Genomic DNA, 16,865 nt, shown 5'->3' with positions numbered 1-16,865 from the left:
GAAGAAGCAAGCTGAGTATGTACTTACTCAAAGTCCTCAATTTCCAAGTCGGTTCCCTCTACTGATGGACCCTGGTTGTCTGAGGAAGAGGAGGAGGTGGAAGAGCGAAGCCGGTTCTGTTGGTAGCGCATGGAGCGCTGGCGAATACTGTCTCTCCGTGAAAGATACTGGATCATCCTCTGAGCGTAGTATGCAGCAGGAGATAATCTGAGAGAGACAGAGATGGACAAATACAAACTAGCACTAATGTGGGGGAAACTGTGAACGACAGTAAATCCAGTTCTCCCCTGGCTTCTCCCTGCTGAGGCGAATCCGGAGACATAAAAAATAAAGGGCATTTAACTCACCAGGAGGTTTGTACTTCACAATGCTTATCGGATTACCACCAGTGTTTCTGTTCTGCGATAAGGCAAAGAGACTGTTTAATCAGTCCTTATCTGATCAACAGCTGTCCCCTCCCAAGAGAATAACACTAGACTTTTCTTTTTAGTTTCTTAAGGGACCGACCCCCTTTAAGACTCACAGCCTTCCCTCAATCATCCATACCTAAAATACAAGATATAAAGGGATCACAGCAATCATCAAGTCATCTCTTCTTTCCGTTTTAGATGAGGAAGCGGCCAGGAGACAGGAAACCTGAGATCACTAACGAAGGCATGTACAGGCATTTTCACGAGGACCCCTTTTTTCTCCAACAAACAGACATGCTCCAGATTTGTTCTAGCTCCTCAAAATGATCTCTTTGAGCTTCTTATCTCTCCTTTAACAATTTATTCATAGATATTTGTAATAAAAGATGTAGACTGAGAGTAAAATAAACTCGGAAAAACAGAAAAACCTAAAAGGATAAAAACAAATTTTTCTGTCTTACAAGAGAGCATCAGAGGCTACATGGAAACTGAGCAGTACAGAAGGCAACAGTCATTGTTTTTTTTCTCCCTTACTAGACTATTCTCAGTAAACAGTCTAGAGTAGACCTACGTTCTTCCAGCTGCTTAGTATCTTCATATTCCATGAAAATGTCAAGTGTCCCATACAACTTGCCACATTCCCTTCTTTGTCAAGTTTTCCCTCCATCTTTCACAAGATCGTTACATAATTTGAGGCTATTAACTGAGAGTGTGAGAGACAAACAGTAGAAGAATGTTTTACATGATAGTATTAATAGGATTACTAAGAAATTTCCAAACTTAAAACCTGCCTGAGGTACACACTGACTCAACAATTCCACTAGAAATTTTATCCTACAGAAACACACAAGGATACAAAGATACAGAGAGATTAGAATTAATGAAAACCTGGGAAACACCCCAAATGCCCATTAACAGATTAAACAAACTATATCCATACAAAGAAACACTATATAGCTATTAAAAAGAATAAATTATCCCTATCTGCACACATGAAAGCCCTCTAAAATATAATTTTAAATGGGGGGGGAAATGGAAGAATGGTACGTATATACTAATATGTATATAAACAATATATTTCTGTATTTAATTAAAAAATTAAAAGGGAACACAGCAATCCTAATGAGGATTACTGAGGATCTGAACTTATATGTTTAAATATAAAAAGAAAAAAGCATGTCTCTCTATTTTTTTTTTAATGAAAACCTGGAAAAATTGATTGAGAATGGAAATAAAAGAGTTATATCCAAATGGTAGGAAAAGTATTTACAAACATCTTGCTGCCTGACCTTTCATTAATCCTGGCAAAGTCTCTGGGCAAATCTTCAATAAATCTACTGACTCAGGCCAAAGGAGATCCTGGAGTCAACTGCTGTAGGAACTGAGGCTGCTTCTCAAATAACTGTCATCAGAGGTGGTGGTCCTGTGGCCAACCATCAAATGGATTCCCAAGCAGGCCAGCTGACAATCTTTGGAACTCAAATGTCTATGTTATGAAACAAGATGCTGCATTTGGCACCTGAGTCCAAATTATCTTTACATAGCTATCTTTATACAGTGGGTGGGCATGGGATGCACAGATGCTTTGGCCAAGATCATGAGAGTAAAAGAACCATTTCTTAAAAGTCTTCACTTGTAGAACTTTCATTATTCGTTTGGGCCTGTTCCACGCATTTTGCAAAAATCAATCAAGAATCCTCTATTTTCAACAAATAGAAGTCAATACTATTGAGTTGTTCCTATATCTACCAAATACATAAAAAAAAAACCTTCCAGCAGAAATCAACTATTATTGCCTAAATTCTCAAGTCAATCAATCAGTCTAGAAAAGAAAGTAAAAAAGTTTCAAGAGGAGAATAAAGATTGTTTTTGGAATTGATTCTGAAAAGTGACCACAAGTACACTCATTCCTGAGTTTATAACCAACCCTAATGGGAAAATCTTGCAAATATTATTGGTGATAGTGGGAGAAATAATGTTGAAGCTGACAATAAGATTGTTATTTCATGTGCAGTGGCACAATCTCAGCACTAGGTAACCCCACTATTTATTTCACTACTAGAGGCCGGTGCACAATATTCGTGCACTGAGGGGGGCGGGGGGGGGGGGAGCCCTAAACCCAGCCTGCACCCTCTCACAGTTTGGGAGCCCTCAGGGGATGTCTGACTGCCGGCTTAGGCCCACTCCCTGCCAGCAGTCAGACATCCTTAATGCTGCTGTGGAGGCAAGAAAGGCTCCTGCCACCGCTGCGCTCTCCAGCAGTGAGCCCAGATTCTGGCTGAGCAATCCTCCTCCTGTGGGAGCGCACTGACCATCAGGAGGCAGCTCCTGTGGTGAGCATCTGCCCCCTGGTGGTCAGTGTGTGTCATAGCAACTGGTCATTTGGTCGATTTGCATATTAGCCTTTTATTATATAGGATAGGACAGAAATTCCCTAAGCTATAAAACTAGGCATCAATGATTTTTTAAAAAGGATTCTTGGCACAATTATTAACTACAAATACATCCCTATCCTTATCCTTTTGGATATCCAGAGGGCAGCTAAGGATCTGAATGCTGAGATGTCTCACAAAGGCTCTGGTCTATACATACTGTGCACAGGGTGAATCTAAGAGAAAAAATAAATGAAACCACCAGTAATGAGGTCACAATCCTCCTCCCACTGAAGAGCTGGATAACCATCAAACTCTGAAGTGTTCCAAGTAAAAATTTTAAATTTTTTGTGTTCAAAGGGAAAATGTGAAAACATCAACAGTATAAAGTATGATACGTTCTGTGATAAAGAGCTCTGAGTAGGAAAAATAACATAAAAGGAGAACAAGTTATGGTCTTTAAGAATTACTGATAAACTTTGTCAGGTTAAAAACTCTGAGAATGAGATTTCCATTGCTATCCTAAGAGAACTACAAAAAGTTCTCTATCTCAGTGTTTCAGAGTATTTGATTCATGTGAAAATATTCCTTTTCTTAGTTAGGGCTTATTATTTTCGATTATGATTATGGACTAAAATAAATGTCCCTGCTTCAATCATCATCCAAGCTGTCTACCTGTTTTAAAGTCGTCAATCCCCATGTTCCCTGATCCTTGGTTTCGCCAATCCAAAGGAAGAGGATAATGGGGAACCTTTTCATTAGTATCTCAGAAAGAATGCTCAGCATCATGACATAGCTGTGCCAATAACAAGATCATTCAATATCCCTGGAATCAACTTGGTCTAAAGGTTTTTCAGACTTGAAATTCTTAAACCAGAGCAAAGCTCATTTAGCTTCATGTGACCTGTATTAACTTGCCAACCCCAACATTATAAACACTCTTTTCTTTGGGCAGAGCCTCACAATGTGCTCTGGCACTGCTTAAGTGCAGGTTATCCCTTCTTTAGATCATTAACAATCAGCAAAGGGCTTCTCACTACAAATGTTCATCAACTCAAACACTCCAAACTTGGTACTCAGTTACCAGTATCAGGTTAAGGCGGGTCTTCAACTCATTTGAATTTTTTTTATTTCTTCAAGAATTTTTCAAATCAGTATTAAGTCAAGCATTTAATGAAGTTCCAACTTGTTATATTTAGTTCCATTTGTCAGTCATCTCTTCCTTCAGATAGTCTCAAAAAATTCAACAACTAAATGAGCTTGATTTCTGCTTTCTGATATTCTAAACTCTCTCTCTCAAATGAGAGCAAGAAGGATTCTTTATCTGTTTGAATTTATAGGTAATTTCCCTATTAATAAATACTTTTATTTCCCTTTTGGCTGTCCATCTGAATGGCAACAGTCTCACTGATCGAAGAGAAAAATATATCCTATCCTGTGACTCTGCCAGTGGCCTCCCCAGGTCCCTCCTCTAGTGCCACATTCACAGAAATGAGCCCCAAAGGATAAGAGCTCAGTCACAACTCTGTCACCAGAGGTTCTGTTCACTTACCTGCAATACTTCCCAATCACCTGAACCACCTGTCTCAAAACTGTAACTCAAGAGTAAAAGAGCACCAGGACCAGAGAGGCACAAAATGGGGCTTCCAGCAATTGGCAACCCCAAGGGCAGCCCCTCCCCCCCACCTAGTGCCATTTCTCACTTCAGCCTTACCTCGCTGGGTCTGGGTAAATTGGGTGCTCTCTGGATCCTGCTCCATCATAACGGGATAATGAAATGAGGGAAGACTCCAGCAGCCTCCTAGCAGAGATTAAAAAAATGGCAATAATCCCTGTCAATTACCAACTCAGAGGTCATTCATTAAGGAAAATGGGGGGGTAAGATAAATAACATCCCCCTTTGCAGCCAGCTAACACCTGCTACCTGGGATCACACCCTTCCTGCAAGCTAAGTACTTAGAGACATAAATTAGTGAAGAGCTACAGAGCTCCTACACTGGATATGGCCACTGTATTGTGTAGAACTGCTCTTCAGTGAGAAATGAACAAATGCTTCAGAGACATGATCTTATTTCTATTTGCAGTACTTCCAGGTAACAAATAGGAGATTAGAATCAACACATGAGGGGGAAATTAGGCATACTAGAGATTATCCTGTAGTGCCAACATTTATCTTGGTGTTCAGCACCTCCATGTCATCCTAATCCACATCACCTTATCTTCTACTCATCTATTCTGCTCACACCCTTGTAAGAATTTCTGGGACTCTCTTAACAATTGACAAAAATTGCTAATTATATAATCATAAGTTCATCTGATCATATGTGATACACATATTTTATTGAGCACTCTTTTTGATGCAATACTTCCCAATCCCCTGAACCACCTGTCTCAAAACTGTAACTCAAAAGAGCACCAGCACCTGGGCAGTTAGGCATTACTATATATACACAAGAACACTGGGCTGTGGCGCACAGCTATAAGTGATAGCACTAAGACTCCAGTGAAGGTCTGTCAGCTCCAAATGCTTCAAACCACTATGCTATACTGCAGGACCTTCTGGGCTCCAGGCAGGTAAAAGTGCGTATGTATCCACTGAGAATCCAAGCTAGAATGTGGGCTCAGTATTGGTGGATCTGACTATTTATTAAGAGTAGTCGGGGCGGGGGGGGAGGGGGGGGAGATAAGGACACATGTAATACCTTAATAAAATAAAATAAAAAACAAACAAACAAAAACAAAAAATAAGTAAAGAAATGGTTATTAAAACAAACAAACAACAACAAAAAAAGAGCAGTCAGAAATCTGGACTTTTGCACAAAATCTCCTGTTAAATTTTAGCTAAAACAGTTTTCCCTTTTTTGTACAACATGGGCCAGTTAAAAATACATCTGCTAAACATGGCCCATGGGCCCCCCAGTATGCCATGTCCGCCACAGTTTCCCAATTCAAACGTGCCTTGGCAGTCAGTCAGGCTCCTGACATGGAACACGTTCCTAAGGAAATGGTCTCAGCAAGAAATGCACATTGCTCTTCTCAGGCAGCATCTTGCTCTCTGAGAACAGGTCTCTGGCTCCCTGCCAGACTCTTTAAAGCAGATCTGCAGAATAAGGACAGCAGCTACCAATCTTTTACAATTGAGTTAATTCAATTCATTGTTATTAAAACCAGCTGGCTCCAGGTATAGTCATGTGCAGTCACTTTATCCCAGCAACTGGCTTGCGGAAGCATTTCCTCTAACAGCCTGGTACAGCAGAGGCCCTGTCAACCTGGCTTGCTACCTTTCCCACCCAGGAAAACCAACTGTTAAATGTTTCCTACCTAGACTAGGCCTATAATCCCCACACTTAAAACCAGCGGTCACCAACCTTTCGGACCTCACAGACCACCAGTGGTCCGCGGACCACCGGTTGGGCACCGCTGCTTTAAACCATTCTACCACTGAAGAGAGAATACAATTTAAGGATGAGGAAGAGAAGACAATAATAAAATACATCTTGCCCAGCAGGCGTAGCTCAGTAGATTGAGTGTCATCCCATGTATCAAGAGGTCACTGCTTCAATTCCAGGTCAGGGCACATGCCCAGGTTTCAGGCTCCATGCCCAGTAGGGGGCGAGCAGGAGGCAACCGATTGATGTGTCTCTCTCTTCATATCTTCCTTCCTCTCTCTCTAAAATCAATAAAAATATATTTTAAAAGAAATAAAAATAAAATACATCTCTTTGGCTGAAAACCTGAATCCTCAATGATATCACTGTTTACAGTAGCAGAAATGGTGTTTCAATTCTAAGACATACTTTCTCCCCACATTTACTGTATTTGAAGTTGGACTGTTTTCCTTTCACAGGGGCACATAAAACAACAGCATAGCATGTCTTTGAGTCCTGAAATACAGAATGTGAGAGGAAGGGGTAACGAGAGGTTCATAGACTAGAGGAAAAAAGAAAAGTGAAATTATGAGAACAGTATTCAGGGCATTTATGCCATCTTAAATAAATAATACTTACTAATTACTAATAAGTTAGTTCTATAGGAATCGGGTGAATGGAAGCAAGATCTGAGAGAGCTGACTGCCCTGGAACACCCAGAAGCTTCTTCCATCCCAAAGGACTCTGGAGTTTAGTCCTGAACATCACTGCGCCCTGTTGTGTTATCCTATAAATGGCGGCTTAGAAAGCAGAGGCCCTTTGGCAAGGAGCACCCTCCAGAGTGACCAACATTTATCCTTCTTAAGTATTTTGCCTAGAAAATGATCCTGCTAAGTTAGAAAGCCAATCTGACCCTTCACTATGCCGAGGAGTGAGAGTATGAAAAGAGATGAGATGACTTTTTAGGAATCCTGCAAAGGAGAGTCTTGAACTAGAAGAGCTGAATTAGATCATTTCATTTTTAATGATTCCATTTTATAATCCTGCCAAGTCTACCTACCACCCTAACCTCCAGCTTAACTACAAGACTTCTTTAAATCAGAGTCAAAACAAAATGTTAAGCTTTGTCTCTGGGAAGTCCCTGATGAGGTTCTTTTGGAACATGCATCCCCTGTGCCTACTTACTACAGATCTGTTGGCACCATTTGCTCCCCAAGCAATACAGTGGACTGGCAAGTCATATATATGTGACATTTTAACTGCTAATACATGAAATCAGGAGAGCCAATTACTATGACTAGCACATACCCCTCACCCCCACATAGCACTGATGAAACATTAAATTCTCTACAGCTACAACACAAGAACTATCTTGAGGAATAAAAAATATGTTTCCAATTGGTGTTGAATAAAGAAAGAAATAGTTAGTAGACGAGTAAATATCACAACTCCTAGGAATGCCAAAGAAAGAGCTTTCTCTCCTACAGTTAGCTTTTTGCAAAGAGCCTTCAATATCCTAAAGCCAACAAACATGTTCAGATCTTCTCCAATCACTGGAAACAAATAACTACCAGAACTCGGTGACCTAAAATGAAAAGCCTGCGCCTAGAAGCTAAGATGTCACTAGTACCCATGATATATAATTTCCCAGCCTGACTTTGATGTCTGGGTGATATCTGCTATTTCAGTTCAGAGGAGCTAAACCAGCGGTTCTCAACCTGTGAGTTGCGACCAATTTGGGGGTCGAACGACCCTTTCACAGGGATCGCCTAAGACCATCGGAAAACACATATATAATTACATATTGTTTTTGTGATTAATCACTATGCTTTAATTATGTTCAATTTGTAACAATGAAAATACATCCTGCATATCAGATATTTACATTACGATTCATAACAGTAGCAACATTACAGTTATGAAGTAGCAACGAAAATAATTTTATGGTTGGGTCACAACATGAGGAACTGTATTTAAAGGGCCAGAAGGTTGAGAACCACTGCTCTAGTTAAATCATAAAGTCAGAGGCTGGCTACTTGCCTGGGAAACTACCACTGATACTCCTGGACAGTGTATTGCCAAAAGAGACCCCACAGGAGAAAGAGGGCAATATTTTCAGGGGGACGAAGGGGCAGGGGGCCAAGGAAAACAGGATGCACTCTTGCCTTCTTCATTTCTGAATCCCGCTCTAAAAGCTCCAGATCTCTGCATGCCTGGGCTGGGAGATGACAAGCCCTAATTCTTTGTAAAAAATAATTGTGTGTTCTGAAACGACACCTCTATTATGATTTTCAAATTGACATCTCTGCTTTAAAGCGGAGGCATCAGAACCTCCCCATTTCACACACTGGCAATTATCACTTAAGTTCTCCAACGATAGGTATTCATCTGATCACTGCAGGGCCCCCCTGTTTCTAGGGGTGTACTTGTAAGCACATGGTGCAGTTGCCAGCAGAGCATGGCAGGCAATCCCTGCCCCTTGCTGTGGGGTAGACCAAGGCAAGGTGGCACACCTAAAAGGCTAATAACCTCAGGAAAAAGCCAGATATACTACAGAAAGAACTCACAACCCACACTGAGTGGATCAGCCTTATTTTACTATCATCAAGCACAAACAATGTGCTACACCAGAAAAACTTTAAAGCAAGTATGTCAAACTAGCAGCCGCCGGCGAGTTTGACATGCTTGCTTTAAAATATCTTTACAAAACATTAATATATCCCTCTGTGTAATGAGCAATAGATGGTAAAACATCAGAGCACAACATAATCACATACCAAAAGGGAAGAAGCTGGAAACAGAATTCTTATGCAGTATGCAAATGTGTATCTAGCTATACAAAAATCTTGTCTGAAAAGCCAGCCAGATCCTTCTGAGAACATCTGACCTTCTGCTGTTTGGTGGGTAGTTATTTTCATCAACTGAAAAATGATTGGTTGGTAGAATGCTTAGCTCTTGTATATCCTCAACACATTGCACTATAGTTATGAAACTTCAATCTGTAATAAAAAAACACTTCTGTCAGCATCTGAACTCAAATGTCCAAGGTCATCTATATGGATATGTTTACTCTGCCTCCAAATCCATTTCTCTGGGAGATTGGGTGGTCTGCTCACCGACCACAGACTTTTTTTTCCAACTAGGAATTTAGATCAAAGGCTTTTCACTAAAGACTGAGTAAGGGTACATCAATGACAAGTTCCACAGGTATTTCTGATACTCACATGCACACATCCCCCCACAAACAACAGCTGTGATATACAGGTTTAGACTTTAATTAAGAGGCAGTGAATCCTGATTGACTGCCCCTTCCCAATCAAGAAGAGATTTACAGAATCAATAATCCTGAATTCTCAGGTAATTTTGTTCAGAATAGACATTCCAAAACAGTCTACCTCTAGACCCACTAATTCTACAAAGAATACATTGGTAGAATCATTTATTGTTCAGTAACAGCAAACCTGTACATTTCCTCTTAGATTATTTTTCATATTCATGTTCCTGACCTAAAATTGAAAAATCCCTCAACCAAGGACATTTGCTTTTAAGTGATAGGCTACTGACCCTGGTATATTGCAAACAACTATATATATATATATATATATATATATATATATATATATATATATATAAAGCAAAACCGTAGAGCCAACATCAGGTAGGTAGAGAGTTAGTAAATGAAGCCTTCCAAGAATGAGAAAAAAGAAATGCACAGTGGACTGGGGCATTTACTAGTATTAACCACTAGAGCAGTGGTTCTCAACCTTCCTAATGCCGCGACCCTTTAATACAGTTCCTCATGTTGTGGTGACCCCCAACCATAAAATTATTTTCGTTGCTACTTCATAACTGTAATGTTGCTACTGTTATGAATCATCATGTAACTATCTGATATGCAGGATGTATTTTCATTGTTACAAATTGAACATAATTAAAGCATAGTGATTAATCACAAAAACAATATGTAATTATATATGTGTTTTCTGATGGTCTTAGGCGACCCCTGTGAAAGGGTCGTTGGACCCCAAAGGGGTCGAGACCCACAGGTTGAGAACCACTGCACTAGAGGCTCAGTGCACGAAATTCCAGCACAGGTGCTGTCCCTAGGCCTGGCCTGCAATTGAAGCGTGAACATCTGGCATGGAAGGGCAGGTCCCAGCTGACCTCTGGGCCCTAGGCAGCACCTTTCCCCCCACCCCCCGCCCGCACCCGCCTTGGCCTGGCACCACCTGCTCACCTGCTCCACCATCCCGCCATGGTCCCACTATCAGGGCCAGCACCACCTCCACTGCCGCCTGCTGCCAGCGCTGCACTGCGGACACCAGCCATGTTCCGTGCCACCCCCTGGTGGTCAGCGCACATCATAGCGAGCAGTTGAATTCTCAGTCTCCCGGTCAAACGACCACCCGAGGGGACAATCTGCATATTAGGCTTTTATTATATAGGATAGGCAAAGAAGCAGCCTTCCTGGTTCATGTCTGTTCAAGTAATGAGGTTTCTGGAATCTACAAAAATAGACAAGAGGACAGACTCCAGCTGAGACCCCAAACAACCCATTATTAGCCCTTGAGCTAAAACAAAGCTCAGAGTACACCCACTTTTCTTATACCCTGGGTTCATTCTGAACTGCTTCTCTTAGTGACATCTGATTTTCACTACTTCACCTCTGGGGGTTTACTTGGCCTTTCACCCTGTTCCTGAGTTCAGCGACCTTCTTGATTCCTTTCGGACTCAGCATTTGACGCCAGAAATGAAATAATTTCTCCACCATTTCCCTCTGTCTAGACAACATGAAATTGTCATAAATGACACCTAAAGTACAATTAGTAGTGAAACTGCAATTTCCACTCTCCTCCCCCATTCCCCAAAGAATCAATCATATCCCAAAAGAATCACACATTAACATCCTCCAGCATGTCAATCAATACCACCCAGAAGATTAACTCTGTGGAGCCTGGATGCCATTTAATTCCCAGCATGCTAAATATTTATTCATTTCCCCCCTCTACTATAATTAGGAAGTAAATTAACTTCTTTTCACTAGCACTAAAATGGTTACAATCTCAGAGATCTGGATGCCTGCTGAATGGATACCTGTGTAAAAAGTCCTTATAGCCCTAACCAGTTTTGCCCAGTGGTTAAAGTGTCAGCCTGTGGACTGAAGGGTTGCAGGTTCAATTTCCGATCAAGGGCACATACTTGGGATGCAGGTTTGATCCCAGGTCCTGGTTGGGGCAAATGCAGGAGATAACCAATTGATGTGTCTCTCTCACATTGATGTTTCTCTCTCTCTCTCTCTCTCTCTCTCTCTCTCTCTCTCTCTCTCTCTCCCTCCTCCACTCCCTCCCACACTCTCTAAAGAACATTGGAAAAATATCCTCAGGTGAGGATTTTTAAAAAGTCTGCTGCAGAGTCCGCATGAAGAAAGGAAGCCCTGAGAGAGGCCGCATGAAGAAAGGAAGCGTTGTCGCAATTGAACCTCCAAATATCTCTAACTCAGACAGACCCAACCTCCCAATATCTCTAACTCCAGACAGACCCAAGCAAGACCAACACACATTCCCAACTGAGCCCAATCTACCCAAAGAACAATGAAAGATAATAAACTGTTTTTTTAAGTCACTAAGTTTTGTTGTGTGGTTTGTTATACATCAACAGATAAAGGAAGTGGTTCCTGTTCTTGTAGAACTTTCAAGCTGGTCACAACAGCGAAACTAAGTCCATGAAGTTAGCTTACAAGCCTAAAGTAATCACAGCTGTACTCAAAGGAACCTTGGCCACCAAAGCAAAACATCAAACAAGACATTTGGAAACAGACCTTTAATAATAAAACTCAGTGCAAATTTGCTCACAGTGTCTGTCCAAAGCATGAGATCTTGGTATTGGTCAGGAGGGTCAATGTGAATTTAGAAAGACTTGCTACTCTTTCCTCTCTATCCCAATCAGGCTCTCCATCTTTCTGAAACACTTCTGCCTTGTATGCAGAAGGTAGTCCTAGAATTTGGGAAATTAAAGCTATTTGTGCTCCCTCCCTTATCAAGATGCAGGACCAGTTTTTTTGCACAAATCACTACACAGGAGTGCAGGAAAAATGAAGATAATATCCCATTCCCTTGGTATAGATCAAACTACTTTCGTATTATTCTACTTTCTAAAATAGAACCTTAGTGTGTCTGCAGTAAGTGACTAATGGAAGTAACCTGTACCAGTCCTACCTCAATAGCCATTTGTTATCCTCTCTTCACCTCACATTCTTTTGTACTTGGTTTACTCCAATTTTAAATGGTGAGATTTCGGCTACCCCATGGAGACTGACATCCAAAAAATGATACTAACAGACAAGAAAGAAAATAACCTGCAGGGAATATGTCATGGCAAAATAAGAGATTTTCTGTCTTGGTTTTATTAATTTTTTTTTTTTTGAGCAGAGTAATAATGAAAAAAGAGAAAAAAGAGAAAAAGAGCATGCATTTCTTGACCACCTAAACCAGTGGTTCTCAACCTTGGCTGCACATGAGAATCACCTGGGAATCTTTTTAAAACCCTGATTTCTGGGCCTCCGTCCTCCGGAAATTCTGTTTCTTTGTTACTAATGTTGGGCCCCCCCCCCATAACAAAAGAAACAGGAATTTCCCGGAGGTGAGGGCCAGAAATCAGGGTTTTAAAAAAGGCTCCCAGGTGATTCTAAAGTGCAGCCAAGGTTTCCGAACCACTGGCCTAAACCTATAAAAGGCAGCTGTTTACTCAGGCGGTTGCCACCAGTGGTCCGGGACCACTGGTTGCCCTCGAGGTCTGAAAGGTTGGCAACTGCTGGTTTAACTTATTTAATCCTCACACACACTTTTTAAAAAATCCTCACCCAAGCATATGTTTACTGTCTTTAATGGGGAGAGGGGGAGGAATGAGGGAGAGGGAGAGAGAGAGAGAATCACAGAAGTGAGAAACACTGATTGGCTGTGCCCCCTCAACTTCCCCATATGCACCCAGACCAGGGATTGAACCCACAACCCAGGTATATGCCCCAACTAGGAATCGAACCTGAAACCCTTTTGGTACATGAGATGATGCTCCAACCAACTGAGCAACTGGGACGGTCCAAATACACAATTTTACAATTGAGGAAGTTGAGGTTTAGAGAGGCTACTTAACCTGCCCAAGGTTACACAACAGAGCCAGATGAATGAATAAAGAAAATGTGGTATAGCCCTAACTGGTTTGGCTCAGTGGCTAGAGCATCTGCCTGCGGACTGAAGGGTCCCGGGTTCGATTCCAGTCAAGGGCACATACCTAGGTTGCAGGCTAGGTACATGTGGGAGGCAACCAATCTATGTGTCTCTCTCACATTGATGTTTCTCTCTCTCTCTCTCTCTGTCTCTCCCTCTCCATTCCACTCTCAAAAAAAAGAAAATCCTGCCCTAACCGGTTTGGCTCAGTGGATAGAGCGTCGGTCTGCGGACTGGGGGGTCCCGGGTTCGATTCTGGTCAAGGGCATGTACCTTGGTTGCGGGCACATCCCCAGTAGGGGGTGTTCAGGAGGCAGCTGATTGATGTTTCTCTCATCAATGTTTCTAACTCTCTATCTCTCTCCCTTCCTCTCTGTAAAAAAATCAATAAAATATATTTTTTTTAAAAAGAAAATCCTGTCATGTGATACAACATAGATGAGCCTTGAGAACATTATTCTAAATGAAATAAGCCAATCACACAAAGACATAGGCACGATTCCACTTATATGAAGTATCTAAAGTAATCAAACTCATCCTATATAATAAAAGGCTAATATGCAAATCGATCAAACAGCAGAATGACGGGTCACTATGACATGCACTGACCATCAGGGGGCAGACGCTCAATGCAGGAGCTGCCCCCTGGTGGTCAGTGCGCTCCCCCTGTGGAAGTGCCGCTCAGCCAGAAGCTGGGCTCACGGCTGGCAAGCGCAGCAGCGGTGGTGGGAGCCTCTCCCACCTCCGCAGCAGCGCTAAGGACCCCTCACGGTCCCGGACTGAGAGAGGGCGCAGGCCGGGCTGAGGGACACCACCCCTCAGTGCACGAATGTCGTGCACCGGGCCTCTAGTAGAAAAAGAAAACAGAATGGTGGTTGCCAGGGGACAGGGGCAGGAAAATGAATTGTTCAATGAATACAGTGTTTCACTAATGCAAAAAGCAAAAGTTCCAGAGATCTGTTATACAACTATATGCATATATTTAATAATACTGTACATTTAAAAATTGTTAAGAGGGTAAATTTGTTTTGTTTTTAAATCACAATAAAAAAAATAATGTAGTCCATGGGTCTGCCTTATGTATGTGCAGCTGTCGGACAAGCCATTGGGATGGGGCTAGGGCCGCAGCCTGTTTTCTTTGACCTGGACAACATGCTCATTAACATGGCCCCAGCAAGTAGAAAAGATAGTAAAGCCCTTACAATCAAAATACCATTCATTACAAAAAAGAAGCTGGAATCATTTGTGACAAAGTTCAAGTTAAACTCAGCAAGGAATGTTTTAATCCTCCCAATGCATGCATTACTGATCTAAGGACTTCACACTGGGAAGAAGCAATTCAAGAAACAAAGGGTAGTGTAGCCAATAGGAAATTGGCTGAAGAATGTTATTTTCTGTGGAAATCTACACACTTACAGAGTATGACTCTAGCAGAAGATGTCAACGTCATGCTCACTGAACTTCGAAAGGAGGTCTGCCTTTTATTACCAAACTAGAGGCCTGGTGCACGAAATTCGTACACTGGGGGGGGGGGGTTGTCCCTCAGCCCAGCCTGCACCCTCTCCAATCTGGGACATCCCTCTCACAATCTGGGACTGCTGGCTCTCAACTGCTCGCCTGCCTGCCTGATTGCCCTAACCACTTCTGCCTGCCAGCATAATCACCCCCTAACCCAGGGGTGGGCAAACTTTTTGACTCAAGGGCCACAATGGGTTCTTAAACTGGACCGGAGGGCCGGAACAAAAGCATGGATGGAGTGTTTGTGTGAACTAATATAAATTCAAAGTAAACATCATTACATAAAAGGGTACGGGCTTTTCCAACTGCTCTCCCCTGCTGGCCCGGTCACCCCTAACTGCCCTCACATGCCGGCCTGGTATACTTTGCCCACGGCTGCCCTGCAGGCCTGGGCCCCCAACTGCCTTCCCCTGCAGGCCTAGTCACCCCTAACTGCCCTCCCCTGTTGGCCTAATTGCCCACAACTGCCCTCCCCTGCCAGCCATCTTGTGACTGTTAGTGCTGCCATTTTTGAGGGTGTGGCAGTCAATTAGCATAGTCCCTCTTTATTAGATAGGATGGTTACAGACAGACCCAGAGGGAGAAGATAGAAGTTTGTGCCTCAGTCCTGTTTTGATGCTACTATTGTAGGTGGAGAACAGAAAGAAGAGAAACCAGCCCTTCCATATTTTATTACTGCTGTGATCTCCTTGGAGTACAGCCTAGGACTGTGTGATGGTTGGCGATACACAAGAAACTGATATAGAAGGAGGCCTCAATGCAGGGCTGAAAGCAACAGTCTGGACAAATAAAGATGGAATAGTGCCACTGAAGTCATCGCCCATGCCACATTATATGGTTTCTTCTGAGCTACAGTTATCTGATCTCTTACAAAATACAGACTGCAAAGTCAGTACATCAGCTTAAAGCAATTAAAAGGGCAGGGTTATGTACTTTACAGGAGCTGAAATAAGAAAAGTTAAGGCATTCCATATACTATGACCCAGTTCTAAGAATAATTTCACTTATGATTTAATAGCCAACAAACAATTGACTGGTATTTATATCTGGAAATCTAGAATAATGAATATGTTACTTTTAGTAGTGTGATTGAGAAAACTTGAAGAAATATACTATTTGTTATTAAAAATATGTTATCTGTAACTTGAAGTTTTTAAAAATTAGTTTTATTTATCTTTTAGGATCTTGAACCCAAGAAGATACCAAGCAGGATCATTTATTCATGGGTGCACAAATACAGGTTTTATGAACTGGCTTAAAAATAAGATTAATTTTTAAAAATCGACATTTTAGAACATATGTAATAGAAGTTTACTAGAGCAACTGGATCCGGGTAATATGAAATATGTACTATGTCACATGCAAAACAAGGCATTTCATAGTGATATTATTTTGTATGTTTTTGAAAATATACATACCATTTTTTGCCTACTTTAAATGTATACTTTCTTTCATGAATTTAATTTTTCTGCATTATCTTATGGGGGGAGGGCTCCAATCCCATGGTGTAAACATGACAAATAAATTCCTCCAATAAAAAAAAAAATGTTAAAATCAGCATGCCGTGCTCCTTTCCATGACATTACCACATCTCTCCAGAGTGAGCTTGTAGTGTCCTGTTAGTCTTTCCCTCTTAAGGAAGCATTTTTACTATCTTTTCCCAAGCACACAATGGAGTTGAGGGGACTAGACTGCCTTGATGAAGATAAGCCACAAAAAGTTCTTTTCCTTTTGTAGATACATCAGAGTGGAATTGTCTTGGTACAGCCTAACCAGGCACCTCTACCCCATACCTCCATCTATTCTCTGACTGAATAGTTTCACCCATATAATGAAAGCTAACAGAAAATTACATTTTGCTATGAACCATTTTCAGGGTGCCATTTAAATATTTGACTGGCTCTTCTTGATGTTACCATCTGCCATAAGTCCCTGTTCTTCAGATTTAGGAAAATATATTATTGTTCCACAAAT

The 16,865-nt window shown here is 41.6% G+C and overlaps 1 protein-coding gene and 1 pseudogene across 18 annotated transcripts in view; one reads left to right on the top strand and one right to left on the bottom strand.

Annotated features, from left to right (window-relative positions):
* Nucleotides 1–16,865, bottom strand: part of AMBRA1 (autophagy and beclin 1 regulator 1) — a 163,077-nt gene that overhangs the window by 97,986 nt on the left and 48,226 nt on the right. For 15 of the 18 annotated variants that reach the window (XR_002830070.1, XR_002830067.1, XR_002830068.1 and 12 more), the window contains 2 exons: nucleotides 4,497–4,583; nucleotides 28–207 (listed from right to left, as the gene is read on the bottom strand). Coding sequence is in view for 14 of the 18 variants with exons in the window: in XM_023756649.1 (XP_023612417.1) it covers nucleotides 28–207; nucleotides 4,497–4,583 (267 nt within the window). In the remaining 4 variants the exon portion in view is untranslated. The remainder of the gene's footprint in view (nucleotides 1–27; nucleotides 208–4,496; nucleotides 4,584–16,865) is intronic. The other 3 variants (XM_023756640.1, XM_023756643.1, XM_023756642.1) reach the window with 2 other exon arrangements.
* On the top strand, nucleotides 14,484–16,832 carry LOC111826701 (annotated as a pseudogene).

Source organism: Myotis lucifugus, unplaced genomic scaffold (genome assembly GCF_000147115.1).
Source record: "Myotis lucifugus unplaced genomic scaffold, Myoluc2.0 scaffold_97, whole genome shotgun sequence".
NCBI classification, from domain to species: domain Eukaryota; kingdom Metazoa; phylum Chordata; class Mammalia; order Chiroptera; family Vespertilionidae; genus Myotis; species Myotis lucifugus.
Note: the sequence above shows the minus strand (reverse complement) of the source record. Positions and strands in the feature narration are given on the sequence as shown.